Source organism: Pempheris klunzingeri, chromosome 11 (genome assembly GCF_042242105.1).
Source record: "Pempheris klunzingeri isolate RE-2024b chromosome 11, fPemKlu1.hap1, whole genome shotgun sequence".
NCBI lineage: Eukaryota > Metazoa > Chordata > Actinopteri > Acropomatiformes > Pempheridae > Pempheris > Pempheris klunzingeri.
Window position 1 is genome coordinate 8251263 of NC_092022.1, and position 24058 is coordinate 8275320.

At 40.1% G+C, this 24058-nt stretch overlaps 2 protein-coding genes across 3 annotated transcripts in view; both read left to right on the forward strand.

The window, feature by feature from the left end:
• The window catches only part of acot7 (acyl-CoA thioesterase 7), a 48133-nt gene extending 34026 nt beyond the window's left edge, over positions 1 to 14107 (forward strand). For both annotated transcript variants that reach the window (XM_070840261.1, XM_070840262.1), the window contains 2 exons: positions 2044 to 2228; positions 12990 to 14107. In XM_070840261.1, the coding sequence (XP_070696362.1) occupies positions 2044 to 2228; positions 12990 to 13088 (284 nt within the window). In that variant the 3' untranslated portion in view covers positions 13089 to 14107. The remainder of the gene's footprint in view (positions 1 to 2043; positions 2229 to 12989) is intronic.
• Positions 14108 to 19351: 5244 nt separating this feature from the next.
• The window catches only part of LOC139210331 (probable G-protein coupled receptor 153), a 31480-nt gene continuing 26773 nt past the window's right edge, over positions 19352 to 24058 (forward strand). Inside the window, exon 1 of the mRNA XM_070840358.1 lies at positions 19352 to 19515. The gene's annotated coding sequence lies outside the window, so the exon portion shown is untranslated. The remainder of the gene's footprint in view (positions 19516 to 24058) is intronic.

Below are 24058 nucleotides of genomic sequence, written 5' to 3' on the forward strand. Positions count from 1 at the left end.
CCTGATGAAGCGAATGGCTACAACTACTTTCACACTTTGGTATTGAAAAGGTGCCAAAGGAGGTCTGTTGAAAATGTTTTATGAGTAGTAGCCAAAGGCGGCAACACAAGTTAATTACACATATAGTAACAGTTTGTGCTACTTAAGCTAATATTTAGTGATCGCCACCTCACACTTTATAAAAGTATGTGTTACTGTGACTGATTTTCAGTAATTATTGGTATGTTCTTGTTCATTGAGATACATTTATTTCCCTTATTTCTTTTGAGTCGCCCCCACAACATTTTGTGTATCTTAAGTTGCAGTCTTACAGTTGCAGAAATGCCGAAAAGAGAAAAACAAAAAGAGGGTAGAGTTGCAAAAAACAAGTCAGTGAAAGAAAAAGAAAGAACTAACAAAAGATGATTATATAATTAGAGTCGTAACAGATTTGCAATATGACACAACATGCCATTTTTTCAAATATTTTGTCTGTAGTTTCAGTTTATGGATGCTTTTGTTCATCTCATCCTTTAATCATTCCCCTGTGGATGGTGTGTCCTCTCCGAGCTGTCGTGCACTTATATATTTCTCTGCTGTAACCAAAAGTATGACTGTTTGCAGTCTTCACATATTACTCCCAGTACTATAGTCTTAGGTTTTATTCCAAGGGATATCTTTAAAACCTTATTTATACAAAAAGGTTTGCAGACTGTTTCTCACATTTCCTCCTTCAGGCTCCACACACTGAAATAATTTTAACCAAATGAATGATACTGGCACATGTATTGTAAACTCTTCCACATTTCTTACAAATATACCCAAACTTTCCAACTCATGTGAGCATTTTCTGATCTGCAGCACTTTTGGTCATTTTGGCTTAGGTAAGACTAGACAACAGAAAACTACTTACTTATGGTTAAAGAAGGATTATGGTTATGATTGAAAGGCTCACTAGCAGGAGTCTGGAAACACAGTTGTTATTTGCATGATGGAAAGAGGTCTTTTGTAAGGAAAGAGGTTGTTGTTCAGTTTAACTCTCGTAGAAATTGTTTGCAGCACATACTTTGATAAAAGCCTTTTGCATTTTCCATGTACATCCTTTATTATTCATGACTTTGACTGTTTTATAAGATCTCAGTCACATACTTGAGACCTATCTCAGACTGCGGGGGTAACACCTTCTGTCCTCGTCTCTATGGCAACAGCAGTAATAATACAGTACAGGCACATCAAAGAAAATAAAGAAACACATCAGCAATGCCCAGTACTATTGGATGACTGTTTTTTTTTTTATCCACCTCCCTGTGGTGACAAAAGGAGAAGAGCACAAATTTTTGATGAGTCAAATGCATTAGATGGATTAGATGGGGCTCAGGTTGAAATCAAAAGCAAGGGTAGCAAATGCTCTGCAGCAGTCGACATGATGTAGCCTCTCAATATGTACTAGTAAACATAAGCGTCTTTTGAAAGGGGTTTAACTAAAATGCTAATTTATTTCCCCTTAACTTTCCCAGCTCTCTTTAAGGCTTAAAGTAAGTTGCTTGAAGTTTAAGCACAAAAACACTTTATTTTTAAACATCCCTCTTTTTATCAATCTGAAAACCTTGCAGCAGGAGAGATCGATTGGCTGTAATTGTTAAATTCTTCCAGACAGAGATCATCGGCCTGTTTCATTCTGCCGGCTCTCTCAGTGGAACAGACCTCAAGAAGTTCATGATTCAACAATCTGAAGTAGATTACAAGAGAAGATCTGAAGTTTTCCTCAGCTGACAATGTCAACATACCAGCTTATTTTGTGTTCAGTTTGTGTTCAATGTTACTGTGCTTGAAGGTTCTTTTGTTTAGTTGCAATGCAATATTTGCATTTTTTGACAACAAAACACATTTTCTACGGATGGCTGAAGGACAGAGTCGCTTGCATCAAACACGAAAATTGTACAAAGCGGATGTGCTTTTGGGAAATTAAATTAAATCAAGATGAAAGGAGGTCAAGACATTCTTCTTTCCTTACCGCGTGAACATCTGACATATTTTTCACCTCTTTTTCCTCGTCTCCCAAAGGCTGTGTGGTGACGGTGATGGGGCGGCTCACGTTCGTCAGTAACAAGTCAATGGAAATTGAAGTGTTGGTAGATGCTTCCTCACTGGTGGAGGCAGACAAAGGGAAGTATCGCGCTGTCTCTGCCTTCTTCACCTTCATCTCCTTGGACAAGGACAACAGGCCTCTGCCCGTCCCTCCTCTTAAGGTTGGAGCCATTTAATCTCTGCTTTCTAAAGTCTGCCAGTTTATTGAAACCTGTATGTTGAATTAATTTGATCCTGAACATCATTTATATCCGCGTAGAGCTACATTTGCACAGGTCTTAAACAGATAGAGAGTAAAACATAGATTGTTTGATCTGTCCAAAGTACAAAATTCACTTTACAGAGCAGACGTGATCTTAACTATACTGTTTTTGCCACAAATGAATGGAGCATTTTTAGGACTACCAAAAGTAAATTATATATAAAAAGATTAGCAATGCAATGACAACTGTCAGCAAGTGCATATTCAGCTCAACTAAATGTAATTTATTAGTTTCACTTGTGAAACTGTTCATGTTATTTCATAGTTAGTTTGCAGTGAAACTTTGTTCAAATACTAGTGGTGGATTCATCATCACATCCATATATAATGTTCACAGTCTGTCACCTCTTCACTTCTTACTCAGTAAATTTGATCTTCTGTTTCTCTGTCTTTTGCCCTGATAGTAACGGTCCTTCAGTCAACGACACCTGTGACTCTTTGAAAGCCCACAATGTATTTTCAGTGCAATAAATTATTTGCGGTGTCTGCACATTATCCTTAAGCGCTGAGGGCTGAATGCTAATATGTCAACATCCCTGGACCTCTGTGTCTGGCTGACTCAGCACTAATTGTCGTGATAAGTGTGTCTGCTTACCTGCAGACTGGAGAGAGACGCCTGCTGTTTGTTCCAGCTCTGCAGTACACGACGTTCCAAAGCCTGTTTATATGCAAAACAGTGTTTGCACAGGCCGTTTGTTTAACTTAGTACATTTAAATTATTTCCTGGCTCCATTCGCATGCTCCAAATGTCTCTGTGATGATTGCTTCAAAACTTTTGTGTGAGGTGAAATCAGCCTCTCAGTGAACGGGATTTAAACAATAGAGGAGCCATTAAAATCACATTCAAAGCGGGAAGCAAAGGGTTTAGACGATTACAATTAGATTTAACATGAACTTTTAATTTTAATTATTAAGATTATCACACTCAGCAATTCATATATTGTTTGATCTCTTCTTATTTGTGAGGAACACGATTCCCTGCACCGTGTGGTATAAACCCGTCTTGAAATTTGGTAACAATAGCACTAACTTCGCTTTTTAGTCAAGCAGAATAGTGTATAACCGTGGCAAGGGCTGAGTGGGCAGCTTCAGTGAAATTTGAGTCCAACAGCAGGTCATTATTCTCTCAAGTGCACACTTGAACAAAATTCAGAGAGTTTGCAACTGAGCTAATCATTAAACTTAAGTATGTGCAGAGTACTGAGTAAGATCGGAAAATACATTAAAAGCAGCAATATTTAAAGTAACAAGCACAAAGCTGCACCCATCATCTTACCTTACCAAAATAATGTAGAAAAGCATGTAGGAAAATGACAGCATGCATACTACAAGTTGCTGTCCAACTTGCCTTAAGATCTTAAGAGAAAATGTCCTGCTGTGTTTCAGGTAACACAGGCATGTAATAGGAAATTTGAGGGAAAATAGCCATGCTTGGCAGTGCAGATGAGAGTGAAGCATGGAAATGGGTTGTTATAGGTGTGTTGTCATGACACCGAGAGCTACAGTGACCCCTCTTACCATAAATATTCACACACACACTTAAAGCTGCAGCATCAGTTACACTGTGAAACATATTTGAAACCAGGTTTCTCTGCTTCCTCCCTTGCCTGACAGAAATGTGCATCAAATGTGCGTCTCCGCTCATCAGTCTTTTCAAAAGCACCCGTCGGTCTACCAATTTACATTTCACAAAAACATGCTTTAGGTTCGCCCACTGTCTGCCTCCCTCCATGCATTCATTACGTGGTTTTCCATCTCACACAAGCTGCTCATGGCTTTTGTTTTAATGACGGGGAATTGCAGCGATGATTAGAGTCATTGTAATTTTTCTGTTCACCTCAAATTTATGAAAAGAGAAGCAAAAAAAAGAAAAAAATCTCCTGTGATTTAAATAATTCATCCTCAACACTATAAATGGAAATCTAAATGGAGCCTGGGCTGGCAGGGCTCTGATGTAGCATGTCAGATAAACAAGGGCAGGAATAGAGAAATTTGTGTGTGCATGTTTTAGAGAGAAAATATTGTCTTTGTGTGTTTGTGAGTTTTAAAAAAAAAAGACAAATAAAACTCTAATGCATCTGTAGGTTTGAGGAGGATGAGGCTCAATCAGAGCTATTTCCCATCAAAAGTCTATTGATGGCGGTAAACCTATTCATAGATGTCAGTCCCCTGGTGTATAAAAGTGACGCGTCACATGCAGGAAATAAGGTTTAACACGTCATTCCAATTAACACCTGAATTTCCCCTAACAGTGAACATGGGACTGTGAGGGATGGAAATGCAAACGATGACATTTATTAGCCTTGCAAGCCACATAATACAGAGCTGAACAGAGTGCAACAAACATTTGGCTGCCCTGTCCTCTCATTTTAATTTTACCTGCAGCCGCCACCACCATCTATTATTCTAAATAGCCCTGTCAAATTGCATTTATACTTTGTTGTGATAACGGATTTTTGTTTGTTTTTTCTTTATTTTGTTTATTTCAAACTTGAAAAGTAACCAATAAACTATAGCAGTGCTGATGTTTTCTGAATAAATATATAATCAGGATAATCAGCTCTGTCATTTTGCTCATGTTTAAGTAAATAACTGTTGCTCTTTACTTTTTCTGCAACAACAATGATTTGGCTTGTAAACTGGGAAATTATTTAAACTTAAATAGCAAATGTTTATGATCTATATAGTGTTTTAGTACTTCTGATACTTGACTTACTTTTATTAATTTATTGATTTTTTTTCAATGAAATAGGAAAAAAGGAATGGAAAAAGGCTAATTCTCTTGACAAGATTTAAATAAGAAAATTGATACCAGTCTAATGTTTGTACACTAAATATGAAACTACAGCCATCAGCTAGTCAGCAAAGTATTTAATCTTTACACTTTTTGTTGGGACTCAACAAACGAGATATATCGTGTTAGTTAGTAAGCTTCAGGGTTTTTTTTTTAAATTTACTCCTGGCAAGAATTTAAAATAAGCTTTTATCCTTAAGTACCAAACTATTACTTTATTGTGATGGCAGTTTGCAACATGTGCAAGTAACTCAATAGAAAGGCACATTAGAGAAGAGACATCTGCTCCTGTAAATTGTTCAAATGTGCGTCAGTGAAACCCAACCTTCACAGCTACCTTTACCAGAGCTCTTTCCTTGATCACCAACTTTATAGAGAATGATGGAGACTTATTCTTTTCAATCTCTGCTGAAGGTGTTTTTTTGTTTGCCATTTCTCCCAAATCTACAGCACAGGCTTCATGTTTTGTTCCTGGCCTCGTCATGTAAAGTTCACATGAACCAAACAGCTAAAATCTTTACTCATGCATTCATTATCCACAGTTTCATGAAAGGATCAAATGATGCGTTGTGGACAAAATCCTTTTAATGCTGAAACAAACCACACACAAAACAGTGTGCACACAGTAAATGTGTTTGCACTTAAAGACGCTTATCTTATTTTCATAATATTTCTGAATCATCTGCTACTGAACCCTGTTCAGCTGAAACATAAAAACACCCGCATGTCAAACCATCTCCAATGTAACTTTCATGACATTGTGGCAGATTTTGCTCCAGGTGTGTTCTATAAATAGCCTGATCGAAAGGACAGCGTCTGCTATTTTTGTCTGCAGGTGCTTTTCCCCTCATTCTCTCATCCTCGCTTTCTCTTCAGTGAACCCGCTGCGTTTTCTATTTTTAGATTTTCCCATTTTAGCTCGGCAGGAGGTTAGGGACTCTGTGTTTGTGGGGGGTTGTAGATGGGCTGTCACTAATGTTAGCGTACTGAGGGTAGTGCTGAAGTAGGGAAAGAGGACAGCATGAGCAGAAGGGGGGATATCGGGGGGAGGGTGCTCGTGTCTCTGCAGCAGTACCCTTGAAAAGTACTGAAGTAATGTCTGTGCACACTGGCCGGCATAGAAATAATCGTAAATGCCTAAAAGCACCTTTAATAAGCATACGTATTCACTGTATTTCTGTCTCAAGGTTCGGATATCTGGCTTGTTGCCAGGAAGTCAGCATTTTTAATCCTCAGCCAGTGGCCAGTGTATACTGAATACCAGCTGGTGGTGGATGGATATGGTAGCACTGTGGTTACACACTGGTGGAGTGTGAATGTGTGCTAGGGTATGAATGAAGAGGTGGTTGTTTCTCACTGTGTGCACATTCAGCAATCCTTCTCCAGAGGCATGGAGGTTAAAATAGTACAGTTGATAAGTCTTTCTTACACCTTGCTTTCACTTCATTCCTCTCCCTTCTTGTTCATCATATTTTTCTCCTTCCTGCCTCCTTCCAATCCATCTCTCCCTCCATCCCTCCTCTACCCTCTTTTCATCATCTCTCCCTCCTTCCTTCTCCTGCATCGCCATCCTTTCCCCCCCCCACCCTCCTCTTCCTCCTCAATGGCAGAGACTCAGCTGGCCTCCTGTGACACAAAAACAAGCCCGGTTGTCATGGCAACCTCCTGTAGTCCACATGAAGTGATGCACATTTATTTTTGGATGCCTCCCATTCAAGACAATCAGCAACGGGTTAACCGGTACGCTCGTGCCAGAGCTGCAGATATTTCTGACTCTGTGGTAATCCAAGGCACGGCACTGACAGCATACCGGCATTTGTTCTCAGTGCGCCTCAATTCATGAATCTGTAAAGGACGGTTAATTATGAATATTAGGAGTCTTTAATCAGACCGTTTTCATAAGTGTGCATACAAGCCTATAATGTAGGAGCCCAATCTAAATTACAGCCAGTGTTCTGTTTTGTGCAGAAACACAACATGGCATAACAAATAAGTGAGTGGAAATGGTCCATATTCATAGAGCGAACACTGTGGCTTTTACCTATAGACAGACAAAACAGTCTTGGTCCCTTTATTCTCATCTGGGTCAATTCTAAACTTCTCACATGTACTATTATGACCTTCGCTGATGCCAGAGACAGAGCAGGAAAGTGTCACTTTTAATTTAAGATGGGCTGACAGACACATAAACAGAGCTAGCTAGCACTGATGCTCAATTATAACACAAAGCTCAATATAGCCGTGAGCACTTTTCATTAATTTCATCACTTTTCATTTTACGCCTTTAACTGAAACATAGCTATAGCTCGGTCACAATCACTTCCATCTTTGTTTTTCTTAACTCTTCCATTTTAGCCATTTTACTCCTTATATTTATGCCACACAGTTACCTGGTTGCTGCCTGGTATTGCAGTTAAATTCTCATTTGGAAAATTGTGCTATTGTGCTTTCATTTGCTGCTCTGATTTCATGACATACGATACATTATTTATAAAAAATAAATCCATAATTTACATATGACGAGAACTCCCCACTGCGTAGCTGTATTCATCATGTTATCACTTATGCAACACTGCTGTCACTGAAACTATGATGACATCCAGCTCATTGAAGAATTTGGGATGACTCCTATACATGCTGAACAACTCACTAGGAAAACTGACAACATAAAATATTGATTACGACTGAACTGATGCATCCTTTTATGTCCACAAATGAGACAGCTTCCAGCATTGTCTTAAATGTCATCCCTGTATGAGTGTGTCTTTCTCTTGCTCTGTGTCGCACACAAACGTAGAGGTTAGAGTCCAGACTCATGCCAGTCCAGATGGCTGGTTCCTTAGTGCTACTTTTAAGACACTGGCATTTGCCCGCTCTAATAACAGCTTGTGCCAACACAAAGGAACCCCTGTGGCATTTTACTGGCATTGTCCAAGGAGTCCCTTTTACAAGCCTTGTCCCTGTTCCAGGTTTACACCATTTGGTTTTGTCACACTCCACTCAACTGTCCACCTAATGGACGGCCAGCATGCCAGGTGAAACAGCTGTTTCTCTTGGCCGTGCGACCAAATCAGCCAAAGCTCTGAGGTCTGACTCTGTCTTGCTTCCCAGTGAACAACAGACAAATAAATTCATGTCTCCCAGCGCAATCTATTGCAGATGATCATTTACTTATTTGTACTGCAACAAATGTCCATTTTAATAACGTGAAATTTGGCACACAGGTTCATAAGTTTATGTCAAAATAAGTAATGATATTCCCACCACAGCAGTGCTTTGTGCTTACTGCTGATTAGCACATATTTGCAAACTATCAACCTAAGATGGTGAACAAACTTTATAACTGCTTATACCATAGTCTGACTGAATACTTGATTCTGATTGACTGTGTGATGCTCATTATCATTTGATAATGGACACTTACTATGTAGTTCTGGTTAAACTGTCTGTTCTACATTAATGCGCTGGCTACATAAAATGAGTAATCATAGCAACAGGGAGGCAGTCAAAGCCTCTGTTTACAGTTTATTGCAACATGTTAACAAGCCAACTTATTTCCCATAATGAGTATCGTCCTTCAGTGCCTCATCCTCTGAACAACAGAGGATGTAGACTATAACCCACAAGCTGCACGAAGTACCCTGCCCCCCTTGAATTCACTTTGTGAGACATAAGTGATCACTTCACATCCCTTTCAATATTCAACTCTCTACTTAGTACACTTGGCCTCATTTGTTCTTGAAAATCTTGATATTTACACGTCGACATGAATATGGCAGGATTGCAATCTAGTCTTGTTGTTAAGCATGCTGTCAAATTATGTTTACTGTTCGTTACGCAGTCGTTGGGCAATATGCGTTAATTAATACCTACATTTTAGTATTATTCTTGCCATGTAGTAACCGTTTTGCATAAAATCACTGGTACACACAAGGAAATATTGTACATGCAGAGTGTGCGTTCCTTTTACCAGTTAATGTTCATTTGAAGATTAACATGCACTGTGACACACAGGAAACTCTGCTTAATGTCATTATCATACGGTATGATAACTGCATTTTTCAGTGTGCTTTACTGCATCCTATGCATGGATTAACTGTTTGTGCATGACAATCAAATTACAAAATACTGTAAAAGTCATCAATACAATAATCTGTGCCATATGGGTTTGTCTGAGTTTGTGTTCATGGCACAGTCTGCCTCAGGGAAGATTTATGAACCCAAACATGGTATCTGTTGTCTTGAGATAATGTCTTTTTTTCAAGTTAAGGCAGAATAGAGAATTTTCTTGATGGTGGTATTCAACGTGAAGACACTATAAAATAAGCATGGCTGCTTTTTGCAAGGTTCTGCATCAGAGTTGCAGTTGATGATCCTGCATAATCATAGTTATTAGAGTGGAGCCACTGTGGGAATACCAATTACACAGGGACACCAAAAGGACATTTTGGGCCTAGCATTGAATTGTCTCATTGACTTATGCAAATGTGATCCGCATGAGCAGGAATATATGCATGCACACGTGCAGCCTCGCAGGAATGCACACATAGTATAAGCAGGACAAATAATGTTCACACCAGCAGTATTTAGGCTTTATAGATGTGGAAGATCTCATGTTAAGGTTCATTTGAAATACCATCTTCTGCTAATTCTGTAAAAGAGTGAAGAAGACATCATAAGAACTAAACAAAAGCTTATCTGTAAAACATTTACTTTGTAATATGCCTAGACTGGTATTAAGAATTTACAGAGATGAATTGAATCCCTTTATGATGCAAATCATTTGGCGAGCTTTTCTTCTATTCACACTTGATAACTTATTTTCCGGTGATAACTTGGACTGAAACGAACAACTAGAACATTTGGGTCTTTTGTTAGTTCTGTTTGGCCTGGTGAGATAAGACTTCAAATGGCAGCAGAAATACAGAACCTGGAAATATCTTCTTGGAAAATGGTTAATTAGGAGTGAAAATGTGTTTGAGACAATCAAAAGAAATACAATGCCAAAGTTGTAGGAGAAATTGCACATCAGTAGTTTGAATCATAATAGACTACTGGAGTATATCTGTCCTCCACCCAGCCAGTCTGTCTCACATTTACTGTTGCCTCTGTTTCCTTTGCCGTGGACAGAAACTTTAGGGGCCACATCTCCTGTTGTGATGGACCATCCTTCTTCATTAGCTGTAGTTAGGTGTACAATTCCTTTTAATTGCCATGTTCATTAAACCTTCTCGCTGTAGCTCACTGTGGTTTGAGAAGTGTGATTAAATAATGGTCCTCTATAACCCCCAGGGGCTCAAATGATAGAGAGATAGATGGAATGAGAGAGAAAGAGAGTGATATTTGGGGTTTGAAGTAGAGAAACAATGAACGTAGAGGTTTCAAACAGCCTGAAGACATTTTTAATACAGATCCCATACAGTTTTCCTTCATCAAATAGCTGTTGGTGGCTGCAGAGAAACACAACGACATTATTACCTTTCACCGATTCCACATTTCATACATACATTTTTTTTATTCTTGTGTTGTGGTTGCATTGCTGTAGTCCTTCTGAGCTATTTTTTTGGGGGCTTGTAATGACATCATTTTCTAACAACGTTTTGTGTGAAATGATGGATGTCTTTGGTGCATGCAGTAGCTGTGTTAAAATAGGATGATTTATAAACCTGTGTTTAAAGTCAGGGTCCCAAATCACCTTGTCGGGGCCTATTTTGATAACATTGTAATGACTAGCTTTCCGTACATTTTGTTTCTTGCAGTCTAGTTGGAAATGTTAACCAATAACTTAATGTTCCCATCTACTCACTACCCTTCATGAATGGTTAAAAGGCAGTGGATTATCAACACACCTGGAACTACATCAAAAGAAAATGCATGCTGTCTGTGCAGTGCTGAAATAGGAAAAGCATGATATTACTGTGACATGTTACAATAAACAGCAACATGAGTCACACGTTACTTAGTAAAGTATTTGTCATATATGAACAGAGGGCAACGCTTTACTATAGTTTTCTAAACTGCTGCAAAGGGAAAAAACAGACAGTCCTCATTCAGGTTTTACAATATTTGTTATTTGATTTCATATCCATGAAACTGCTATGCAATTTGCACCTTTTTTTGTAACACCGGTGCAAGATTCCATAATGGTTGTGTACATGAACAAGGAAATTATCTACTTGAAAAGTAAATTGTCTGAGCTGTATTTGTGTTATATTTAAATACTTAAATACTGGGACTGTGGTGAAACTTGGTCCCGCTCTCATTTTTTTTGAAAGTCAATGAACTGGAATTATCCATTACTTTCAGTTGAATGGCAAAAGCAAAATTGACTGAGCAGTATGTTGAATGTTATATAACCAGCATACAACAAACACACCAATACTACAGCTGTATGCTCCTGAAACAAGAAATTCCCACTGGTGTTGTGTTTGTAGCTCAGTGTCACTATTTTAATATTCTCATCACATTTGAGTCGTGACCTCTGGGCTTGTCCCTGGCATGATGTTTTGTCATATCTGTTACCACTCTGCTCTCTCCACAAAGTTAAGGCGCCATCTGTCAGTTTGCACCCAGAGTGCTGCTGAGTGGCAGGTGTCTTTGCTCTTGAATCTGCTAACTACCCGGTGTGTGCACAGCAAAGATCCTCCATCTGAATGCGTCATTAATCCAAGTATTCACTTGAACAGTATATTTTACAAACAAAAACATGCACAAGCATATAGAACAAATTCCCCTGTTCTATTAGAACAGTGTTTAGATGAGGGAGTGGGAGAGCGGGCAGTGCCATAAAAGCAAGTGTTGACACTGTCACTGGTGGTGGTATTGTTGTTTAAGTCACAAGGTTGCCAGGCAGTCTAATTAAACTGTGCAGGCTAGCTAGAGCTTCCTCCCACGAACCAGCAGTCAAACTGAGCTAAGTGAAGGAGAAAGAGAAGATTTGTTCTTCACAGGCTTGAAAGTGCTGCTCAGAATAAGAACAGAAGTGAAAAGGTGGTTCATAGCAGCTGTGTATCCAGGAGGGGCTTCCCAGAATTCCTGGGCGTAATAATGCTATTAATGTTGTATATATTTTGTAGATAGCATGCTAAACCTGATTGAGAATATGCAACCTCCTATGCAGGTAAATGATGGTGCCACAGTACCGTACAATGGTACGTCCGAAAACATTACGATTAATTCAGCTGGGGGCGATCAGTGTCCACATCCATTTTCACTGGAATCTGCACATTACTTTGAGCTACTTTGTCATGGACCAAAATATTGGTTAAGAGAAGATTTGGCCCGTTGGTGATTTTAAATGAAATCATAAAATTCATAGGAAATGTCCTCTAGATAACATTACTGTAATAATCACATCAAATTCAATGCAGTTTGATAAGAAGTTGTGCTGATAATGTGGTATTTTATCTCATGGACAGACTGACTTTGCAATCCTTAGGCTCTGCTGCCAGTGTTGCAGAAAATACTACATTTTCCGTAACCGGTGCATATACATGATGCCTTGTGTTGTCTAACATGCTGATGAAATGCCTTGAGAAACATGCACTTTGAGGAATTTCATTTCTTTTTTCGAAGTCCTGCTAATATCATGTGGTTTTGTTCAACTCTACTTAAATGCCTTCTTCCACATTTACATACTTTGTATGCATATAATGCAGAGCCTCTCCAAGTTTCAATCATTCATTCTGTATTTCATATTCTGTATTTTGAACGGCAATTACAGTATCACAGACTGGTAAATTAGATCAGAGCTTCATGCCCACGGTTAATATAATAACAGCGAGCGAAACATTCCAGTGTAGGGAATGTGGAAATGATGAATGTGTCTGAAAACAAATCCCTTGTCTTTTATTCTGTTTTCTTCAGGTTGACGGAGAGGAGGAGCAGAGACGTTTCGAGGAAGGCAAAGCACGTTACCTCCAGAATAAAGCGAAGAGACTTGCAGATAAGGAGCGTCAGCAGTGACGCCGCTGCTCACCAGAGTTAAACGCCTGCACCAACAGTATATCAACCCCACACAACACATACAGTATGAAGGGAATAAAAACCCTCTCTCCTACTCTGTAATTGTAGCCTCCTGTTAAACCTAAACCTGTGATTTCCCCCCATCCCTGTGCTATGCACCAAAGTGTCCACATATAACTGTACATGTATGGAAAAGTAAGTACATGTTTTATTTTGGGGATATTTTTATTGATGTATGAAGACTATTTATGGTCACTGTGCAAAGTGGCAGTCTGACTGTATGTCAAAGTAAGAGTACTATTTTATTGTAGGATGATTTTTAAGTATGAAGACTCCATGATCAGCATCAGCGCAAAGCGATAGTCTGAGCGCGAGGAAAATGATGAATAAGTGAGTGAATAATAATGAATAAAAGATCCAAGCGTGAGTCTGGGGCTCTCGCCTCGTGTCCTTGCTAGTTTGATGATGATGATGTCATTGTCTTGGGCATGCCTTGGCAGAGAGGGCACACGCTATCTATCTTTTCAGCACTGTGTCTTTCACAGAGAAATCAGGGGAGCTCGGGGGCTTTGACTCAACTCGCATCTCTCCCACGCCTGCCCTTCCCCCTCCCTTTCTCTCTGCTCTCCTCCTCCTCTTCCTGTCTGTCACACTCTGAATCCAGCGTTCACTCCGCCTTACCACGCTCTCCTTTCCCTTTCCTGCTTGCCGTCATGTCCTCATCCGTCTCCATTCTCTTGCAATGTCACTTTCTTCCTCTTCTCATTCATTCAGTTTGTCCCCTAGTCTTCCCACCGTCTCACTCCCTTTGTCTCCAGAACCCAAAGTGATAAGAAACGTGTAAGTGTGGGCATCTCTCTCTTTGCATATATCCTGGGATTGTGCATGTGTGCACAAAGAATGCTCAGAAAGATGAATTGGGGTCAGCAGGAGTCAGCGAGAAATCAATATCCATATGGCCATGCTGGGACTGAAAATACTGTGATTATTAACCTGCCATAAAATCTCCTGTTCAAATATTTAGCAGGATTGTTTTTTTTTCCATTTGGTCATTAAGAACAGTCTTAGACTTGAATCTGATTTGTCAGGAGGAGTGGTAGGCTTCAGTCCTGTGCAACAGATGGCAAGGACTAATTTATTTTCAAAACCAAAAGGCTAGTAAGCGAGTTCTATGAAGAACAGAGAGCCACACAGGTTGAAACTTAAGCAAAATGCCTTTTCGTTTGGACCTTTGCTCCTCCTCGTGCTGTTTTTGTTGCACAGACAGAAACTGATTTGTCATTGGATCTCGAAGGTTATTGTTTTTTCCCTCGGTCCCTCCAGTATGTGTGCTTTTCATTTCCCCCATGAAAATAAAGTTAGGCTCAAGCGGCACCGGGGGGATATATCTATTTTTAACTCCAGTGAAGTCGAGGCATCTTGTGGGAGAAGGAGAGCGGAGGGAGGGGAGGGAAAACACAATACAGGGAGACAGGATCCATCTCAAATGGCAAGACACTTCTGGTAAAAAGGAGATCATTGAAAACGATCTGCCTAATGTACAACATCAGCACAGGCATGCCCGACTGTCCCAGTTCTCAAAACGTAAAGAATGATATAATGTCTCATCTTTCACCCCAGTGTTCATTACCGGCTACGGCCATTTCAGATGGTAGCAGCTGGCTTTTAGATGTAGAGACACAATATGGTAACCATGGTTACTTCATATGGAAGAACAGACTTGAAATGGAAGAGATGACATCAGAAATGAATGTTTCTCTTGTAGATAGCAGCAAAAAAAAAAAAGAAAACTGCTTTAAATTGTGTAATTCAAGTCTAACATTAAAATAATCTTTGTGCCTGCCACAGAGGAGTATGTATTCAACACGCTTCAGACAGTGGCTCCAGAGGAAGCAGCATGTCAAACTGCTTTTTCCCATTAGAGAATAATGGAATGAAGGCAAAAAGCTGATCTCATATTTCCTCTCATGTCTTCACTTCTAAATGAGAGGACTAGCAGCCCTCTTATTGCAGTTTGCCAATGAAGAGATACTGACAATGCTACTTAGAAGATGAATGATCTGTTGCAGGAGAAAAACCATTAAGGACACTGACAGAAGGATAAAAGTGTGTGTGTGTGTGTGTGTGGGGGGGTGTTCAGAAAACTCTCAGTTTTCATTACCGGTGACCAGCTTTGCATTGTCTCCTCATCTCCAACGTTGGTCATTTTCTGACAGCAGGAGCTTTTCTTCCACACGAGACAAGACACAGAAACCTGAACCGTGTGCATGTTATACTTCAAGGTCACTCATGAAAATATGTCTGCCAATATTTGCACGCTCAGATGCTCAAAGACATCAGCCTCACAGAGAAAACCTTTTTAACAACTCAATGTTTCCTTTTCTTGTAAACGTTTTTTTTTTTGTTTGTGCTTCCTGGAACACCTTCATAGAGCAGAGACATGAGTCCTACATTCATCCCTCCTCTGTTATCTGGGCTTGAAGCCAGCAGGGCTTTCCTTGCAGAGGAGTAGGTGATGGGCCGTACTTTGTCTGGCCTGGAACCTCCCTTTCTTTCAGTCACAGGGGACTCAGCTGGGAGTACTACAAAATTAGGCTACCTCTGACTGTAAGGCACACAAACTCCTCCACACGGAGAGGTGAGGTGGCAGTGCTGAGAGGACATGGAAAAGTAGATTGTAAGAGAGCACATCAGCAGGACATTCAAAACAGTGTTACGTATTAAAGAGCTGCTGTGTCTGTGCTTGTGTGTGTGTGTGTGTGTGATGTGATGTGATGTGTGATCGTGGAGCTGACGGTGAGAGTGGGGGCAGCCCGGTGCCAGCGGAGCCAGTGGGCGGGAATGCCTTCTGTTGCTTTTTACTTCCAGGTCACCTAGCATCACACAGGAGAGGCTAGAGATGGATAGTCTGGTTCTTTTAACAAACTCAAACTCTTCTGCCCTTTCCAGTTCTAATGATGGACTTATTTAAATCTAAAGTACCAAAATGAAGCATTCATAGCAGGTTACACCTGCCACCTGTCTTTATCCATGCACCATCATACCCAAGGGAGCATCTCACAATCAGTTTGTCACACAAGAATTTGTTACACAAACTTTATCTCCAAGTATTTAAACTATTACCAGAAATATGTTTGGTTTTACTGACTGCAAGCCATTCTTTTGGTGTAGGAGGCCAGAATGAATTGATGCCCTTTGTAATTCTGCATATGGACTGCTAATTCATGTACCCGCTGACCGATTTGCTAAAGCAGCCCTGACTCACTTTACCCTGACGGCTTAATAATGAACATCTTACAGAGTCTCTGTGGTAAAGGTAGATTACAGACAGCTCCTGCAGAGTCTTATGCATTCAAATGTAACACTGCTGTTCACTGAAATGATGACTTGGACACGTTTGTGAATCAAATTGCGTCATTCACTTTAAAGTAGCCAAAAAATGTTTCTGCTACCATGAACGGAGACTTTGTACTCATCTTTCCCTCGCAAACCTTTCCGTCTTTTGTTCTCTTTCTCACACAGACAATCACTTTCCATTCTTTCTTCTTGTTTTCATCCTTTCCGGTTTTGTTGCATCAAAAGGGGTCTCTTCCTCAGCGCCTGTTGTACCTTCGAGTTTTGAAGAAATCCTAACAAAAACAGGGATAGTCAGAGCAACAGTGTCAAACTGGGCCCTTACAAAATAAGACATGAAGGTCACTGTGTTATATAGTTATAGTTCATCACTTTCTATGCCTGTCTGTCCCATTCTCATAAGAGCAAATGCCTTGTGTGAATTTCTTCAAATTTGGCACAAATGTCCACTTGGGCACAAGGATTAGCAGGTTAGATCTTGGCGGTCAAAGGTAATTGTGACCTCATAAAACATGTTTTTGTCTGTAACTCAAGAATTCACATTTCACACAAACTTTATATTTCAAAGGTCAACTTCACTGTGGCATCATGTTCTACAAAACCGCTTTTCTGGCCGTTATTCAACACTGTAACTCAGGACAGAAAGACATTGTGGCCATATTTCACATTTGGTTGGATACATAGGTGACACTCATCTTGGGTCTGTACAGACATGAATATAAACTACAACTTGACTGGTTGGCGGAGTCATAAAACCGCAAGGCGGCAATTCTAGTTTTCTACAGATGCACAATGTGCACTGAAGTTTCATGAGGTGAAAATGAGTTATCCACATCATTTTACATCTGAAAAAGCTTGTTCAAGTGTAGTCAGTGAGAGGGTGCTGTTGGGATGTGGACCATGTACCATCATGACCTATTTGGAATAGGCTGTTAAAGGAAAATTCTGTCTTTTTTTTAACCTGGGGCATGTTTAAATGGCCACTATTTCCAATTTCACTGCTGACATCTGGAGACGCAGTGACATCATTAGACAGTTTTTCTGTAAAGTCCAACCAGATAAGCGGCATGCGTGCTCAAACAAACGAGAGATTTAAACATACTTCCAGTTTATCCAAATTATTTATACCAATTAATCTGAAGTAAAACCAAGTGTCCCAAAATACTGTCCACTGCACACAAAACTGTATACCTGCTAGCTGAATGAGGATGTGCTGTATACCGTAATAGGTAACACAGGAAGATTAAAGGAAACTGTAATCTAATGAAATGAAATACTGAATCTAAATATATATTTTTCGCTCTGTTTTAGCTTTCCATCTACACTAACTAGCATTTTAATCACCAATAAAATGGGACTAAACTAAAACTTCTTTAAAACCTGTCCGAGGGTTTGTATGGTTGTTGTAAAGCCAATTAAGTTAACTGAAAGAAACAATGGCTGAAGACCCATCTTGTTAAAAATAATGGGATTTGTGAAGCTGCAAACTTAGAGCGAGACATACTGTACTTTTGAAAATGTTGTATTGCTTTAAACATTGAGGGATTTCATTTTACCTTTCAAGGACATATGAAACAAACCACCAGGTCCTCATCCTCTGGCACTCTGTTTTCCTCAAGGAGTCAAGAATCTTTGAGCAAATCCAGTTTTTTTTCTGCAGAACAGCTCTCACTGTGGCTTTGGACCAACTTTGCCATCAAATATGTACAATTCATTTGGCCAAACAGGGCAGATCTGCAGCATTTATTTAGACAGGATGCACTGTTCCTGTTGCAGTCCCCTTATGTGATTTAGATAATAAAAAGAACACAAACCTCGGAGGTTAGGAGACATTTCCTACCTTGCTTTGCCATTATCCGGAGGAGCTTTTCTTTTTAGGCCACTTCAACACTGAATAGCCTGGCTGTGTACTGCATGAGCAGCTCCCAGGTGTGATGTGTGTATCTGTTTTAATGAATGGGGAGGAGGGAGAGCATGCCCTGCTCATCAGACCATCCACCGAATAAATGAAAATAAGTATAATCCTTATAATAATGGCCAAAACCTAATCACCAGGGACTTCTCTGTGCCTGTCCTCTTGTGTAGGGCCTATTAGTTTTCTCACTGGGTACAATCTAAGCCCTGAGGGAGGAAAGCCGCTCTTACAGAATCATCATGGGAAGGAGTGTTACATAACAAGTCCTATAATGTCAATGAAAAGGGCCCATTTAAAAGAGCATGAATAACATGAGAAAATAACGTGCTGTAATGCGATTGATATATATATATAGGGTGTTCAGCAGTAGAGATTTTTGGATAAGGAAACGCTGAGATGTCAGAGAGACATGCAGCTAGCTGCAATGGGCCGCAGCCATCTCTTAATCAAAGCTTAATGAAGTCACTTTATAATCAACTCATTCAAATAAGACCTTTAATGAAAAATGCGCCTCCGTGTTCATTCAGAAGCCTGCAGGAATGAAATGACCTGTTATTATTCAAAGCAATGTGCAACATGCAGTTGCAGTTCTCGCTCTGTCAAAATGCCGACCTCTTTTCCATGAATTATTTCTTATTGCGGTTCACTCCCACGGCCACGGAGCGTCTGACGCGCGAACGAGCCTGCGCTGTCGGGAGCGCGCGGCAATCATGCCTCATCCGTCGCTCGCCTCGCCAGTGTCGGAGAATAGAAGAAGAGGAAGAAATTCGTCTTTTACCTAAAATTACAAAGGTGGTTTGACGTCCCTGCCATCGGCGCTACCGCCAGCTTCGTGGTGAAGAAGCTGATTTTTTTTTTTCATCCAAACTCGTCGATAATTTGTCATCACCCCCTAAACCCCCCCCCCCACCACCACCTCCCCCCTCCTCCCACTTCCCCCCGTCAATGAGTCAAAGAGGGCAACAAGATAGAAGAGGAGTACAGCTGTGGTGATGTGGTGTTTCAGGGCGCATCCTTCATTTTGCAGGTCGTTCCTTTAACTTGATGCTGTCGGCTCTCCTGACGCGCTTTAGTTTGGGGATGTAAACGCTGGCAAGCCACTTCCACGGACCTGAACCTCCGTTCCCCGCAACAATGACCCGAAACGTGCTGTGAAAGGTAAGATGGGACTCACACCGCTGATTCTAATAATGCCACTCTCACCGGTGATTAGCTCATTTTGATAGGTGGAAGGAAACAACGAGACTCCGTCCAAACAGGTGGTGTCCTGCAGCACGAGCAGCCCAACTGATGAGGGGGGGGGGGGGGGGAAGTAAATGTGCACGTTTTATTTGAAATGAAATATTCATGTGGACCTACCGTGCAAATCTGACCTATTTTGTGGATTGCATTATAAACAAAATGCATGCAAGACAAATCCGGATGAGGAAGTGACCTATTTGAAAGGTTGAATTACAAATATCCCACATTGTATGCTCTTTTATAGACAAACTTAGCTGAGTGAGGGGAGGATTTTACATTTTATCTTTGTGTTCAGACTGGTATTTACACAGAGCTGCAAGGAGTGGGATTAGCAGAACTCAGCAAGAATAGATTAGATTACTGAATTAACACTCCAGTGGTGATAGAAAGAAAAAAACGCACCATTAATTGGAACAAATAACCCAGATAGTGCAGCTACTTATATGGACTCCGGGCAGTTAATAACATGTTGTAAGAATATTGGGCATCCTGCAGTCACAAAGAGGGACATGCAAACTTATGAAGGCGATTTTTGCAACGTGCTGAGCTCACACTGTACCCCTCCACTTTTGTTCTTATCATTGCAACTTTATGCTTTCCATGTGCTTCTTTTACAGCTGTTTTATAAAGGTATTGCAGATAATCTAATCTCTTCATTTGGAGTTTTAGAGTGTGCTTGTGGATTGCTGACAGAAACTTGACAGAAAAAGCTGTTAAAAAGAGAAAAAAATACTTATTTAAATGAAATAAAATTTACACACCTTGGAGTTCTCAGCTCTATCCAATCCATCTTGAGCGTTTATTAAGAAGACCACATACTGACACCATTACAGTTGCACTCACAGTAATGGTTGGTTTAACCAGCCATAACTGATACTGATTAGGACATGCAGATACCACACTAGGCCAAATTATTTACCCATTTCAATTGGATGAGTGATTGGACAAAGAAATGAAATAAACCTTAGAATTTACACTGTTAGTCATTATTAAATACTCCTGCATTTGACTACAAGTGAAGTAAGAGTTGTAGTTTTTAGCTAACAGAGACAGTGAAGGCATGCTTTAAGTATACACGTTCATCTTTGTATGGTGCACGCTCTATGTGCACCATGTTTTGTTGTTTTTTTTACAGTTAATAACAAAAGACAGAGACTGGGCAGGCAGTTGATCTTTGCATTCTTTCCAAAGCTATTTTAATACGTTTCCCATTAGAGAGGTCGCAGGAGAAATAGATGAGAGAGTGGATTACATCGCAGTCACAGGTCAGGATGCCAATGATCACAGTCACTGCTCGGAGAAAGTGCTGCAGCTTGCATGTGACAGTTGCTGCTACACCACAAAGCCTCACAACAGATCTCAGTGTTTCACAGGGCATATGTGACATTTTGTTTGTCACACGTTGGGCTCTGTCATTTTGTGACCGCGTTAGCCCGCGTTCACACTCTTCTATTTTTCGCTCGCACACACCACTTTGAACAGAGTCCGTCTTCCCATAGACAGCATTATATGGTAATGTTGCATTAAAGATAAATCATTTCTGAATGCTTCAGGTTCCTTGCACCAATTTGAATTTAATATAGATATATTTTTCAGATGTACTGTATTATTCTACCACCTTATTTCACTTACATTGCATGCCTGTTTCTGAGACAAACTCTAAACCCTCTGCCATATGGTGCCCAGTGATCCAGCTACAGTCATAGCTGGAGGTAGCTTAACATAAACAGGAAGAGAGCCTCTAGGGTTACATTTGTGATGGAAAATTCAAGTGCTTACTCTGTGACAAGCCGGTTGTTCAGTGAAGAAAAGAGCTTACAGCGTGCCTCAGAAACATCAAACGGGATGTTGGATTCTGACCTGTGACCTTTTAATACGTATTACCGTATTAGTTAATTTGTGGTTGGGCATCCTATTGACAATGATTGCACCAGTGCAACTGGTAATCTTAGGTATTTACTGCAGCCTTGTGTTACTGGAAAATTAAGTGCAGAAAGGGAATTATGGAAATCACAGTAGATGTGACATATCAGTGCTGGGAGCCTACTGTTCTAATGACTGCACACAGTATTTAAGAAAATTGTGTGAAACTTGGTTGCAATAGTAGTTTGGGCCCAACAAAATAACAGACACTTTCAATGTCAAATGGAAGTCCAAACATGCAGCAGACCAGCACATTACAACCCATTTAGAAGATACTCTAATCAGCTGCAACATAGGTTTTAGATGCTTTACCTCTGGAAGCAAATACTCCTTGAGGACGTCTTGATGGATCCATTTTACTGCACTGCAAAAGCCAATTAGAGCGAGTGTTTGGTTTCCTGTTTATGGTTATGGCTCCTGCCCTGTAGTTAAAAGACCTCAGAACACAATACTATTGATATTGTTTGATAGGTATTTAATCACTTACACTTGATCTAATGTTGTTTAATATATTTAAATTAATTCATTTCAGCTCTGACATCATCTCCTAATCAAGCCTGATTAATTAATGAATTAATGATAGATGCCTTCATCACCCTCCCGGTGTAAAATAATGGGCTGATATTAAAACAATACTTATCCTGATTTGTTACTTTACAGGATAGAAGCATATTTTGAATGAGAATGATTTAAAAAAAAAAAAAAGACCAAACTGACGTAACATGTTAGGCATTTTGTACTTTTGTGCTGGTTAGGGAGGCTATTGACATCATACTCAAAGTACTGAGTTTCAGTAGTGACCCTAGTGACACATTGATCAGGGAGGTTTCCCGGCATTTGGTAGTTTGCTGGTCTGATGCAGAATCTGCAGCAGGAGGATCCTGCTTCAACAGAGAAATTGTCTTCACTTGGCTCTCTTGACAGGAGGGTCAGAGGTCAAGGTCACATGAGCACTCCTAGAGCTTATTATTTTCTGGTGACTGGGGCTGATGGTGTTTCACTGGCTTGGTTTAAAGACTTCAGTGGAGCAGGGCTGACACAAGGGTTTGAATCTAGGTCCTCTGTTCGGAGAGCAGACTGCCAGCTCACTCTGCCCTCCTGCTGTGCATTAGTGGAATGCTGTGATTAAACGGAAGGGGCATTTGCTCACAACATGTTGTTGTTGTTGCTGAGAATGAGTGCTTATGCATATTTGCTGTCCGGTGTCATATTCTGTAAGTGGACACTTTACAATGACAGCAACAAAGGAGGGTTACTCACTATAGGAAAATCATTTTATGTAATGGAAGTTGTCATCTCTCATCGTCCACTGTGCTTCCGAGACAATGTTTCATTTATAGTTGAAAATGATAGACCACACTAAAAATAATACACAAACGTTGGCCTTGCTGCCCCAAATAGTCTGGAGCAGAATGGTGATGTGGACTAAAGGGAAAATGGCTTTGATGGGAAAATGGATTTGAGTAACTTTTATTTTTCCAGCATGTAACATATGAGCGTTTTTTTTATCCACTCAGGTTTAAAAAAGCAGAAAGGCCATTAATAAACTAACTGCTGGAGACATGGCAGAAGTATTCTTCTTTCATTGAGGCTGTGTTTGGCCAAATGAACATCCTACACTGCAGTTTTTAATTATGGAAAAATACTATTGCAGTGATTTGATAGGTCAACTGTGGATAACAACGCAAACAGTTTGAGGTGTTTAATCACATCAGTAGTATAAAATATGAATGTGAATTGATGAAGATAATTTTTGGAATGAGAACCACTCTGAACTCTAAAGTACTTCCTTGTCTATTTATCACAAAAGCAAAACAGTGAGTAAACCCACTTCACCTCAGTGAAAGGGAAATTTGTTGTTTTTTGTTTTTGGTTCTGTTTGAGAAGAGCTGTGTCAAAATCATTCCACTTTGTAAGCTCACCTAATGGCAGTGTCATTACTGCAAAGCAGCTGACTCAAGGATCTTGGGAAATGTAGGTACATTTAATGGGCTGTTATCCTGTAATTACCACATTGGGACATGCTTGGAGCTGCTCAGCAAGAGTTGCACGGGCTGGATTGAAGAAATGGCACATGAGGAGGAGAAGTGGCGGTTAAATGGTTTATCGTGGTTTGAGTCACTATTTCACAATGACAGGTTAATTAACAGTTTTATTTTTGCGTTTATAAGGGAACATGCAATTAGTTTGATCCAAAGTTTATGTTTTTTTTTGTTGTTTTTTTTTTAAGTCTGACGCAGTTGCTATGCAACATGCACAATAAGAGATCCAGTCTGGTTCCCGTACAGTGGAGCAGACTGTCTAATGTGATAGCAGTCTACCAATGGCTGATCTAATGAAGGGGTGATAAGGACATGTCAGTTATTGGTAACACATTAAGCCCTCTGGCTGTCATGAAAATGAAATCAGTCCTGGTTTAAGGGATTTTGACTGTGGTGAGAAGGTCATATTTTTGCTTGAAAGTTGAGCTTGTCACTACATGCTGCTTTATAGTTCAGTCTCTCTGTTGTGTTTCCTTCTTTGGGCTTAGAGCGCT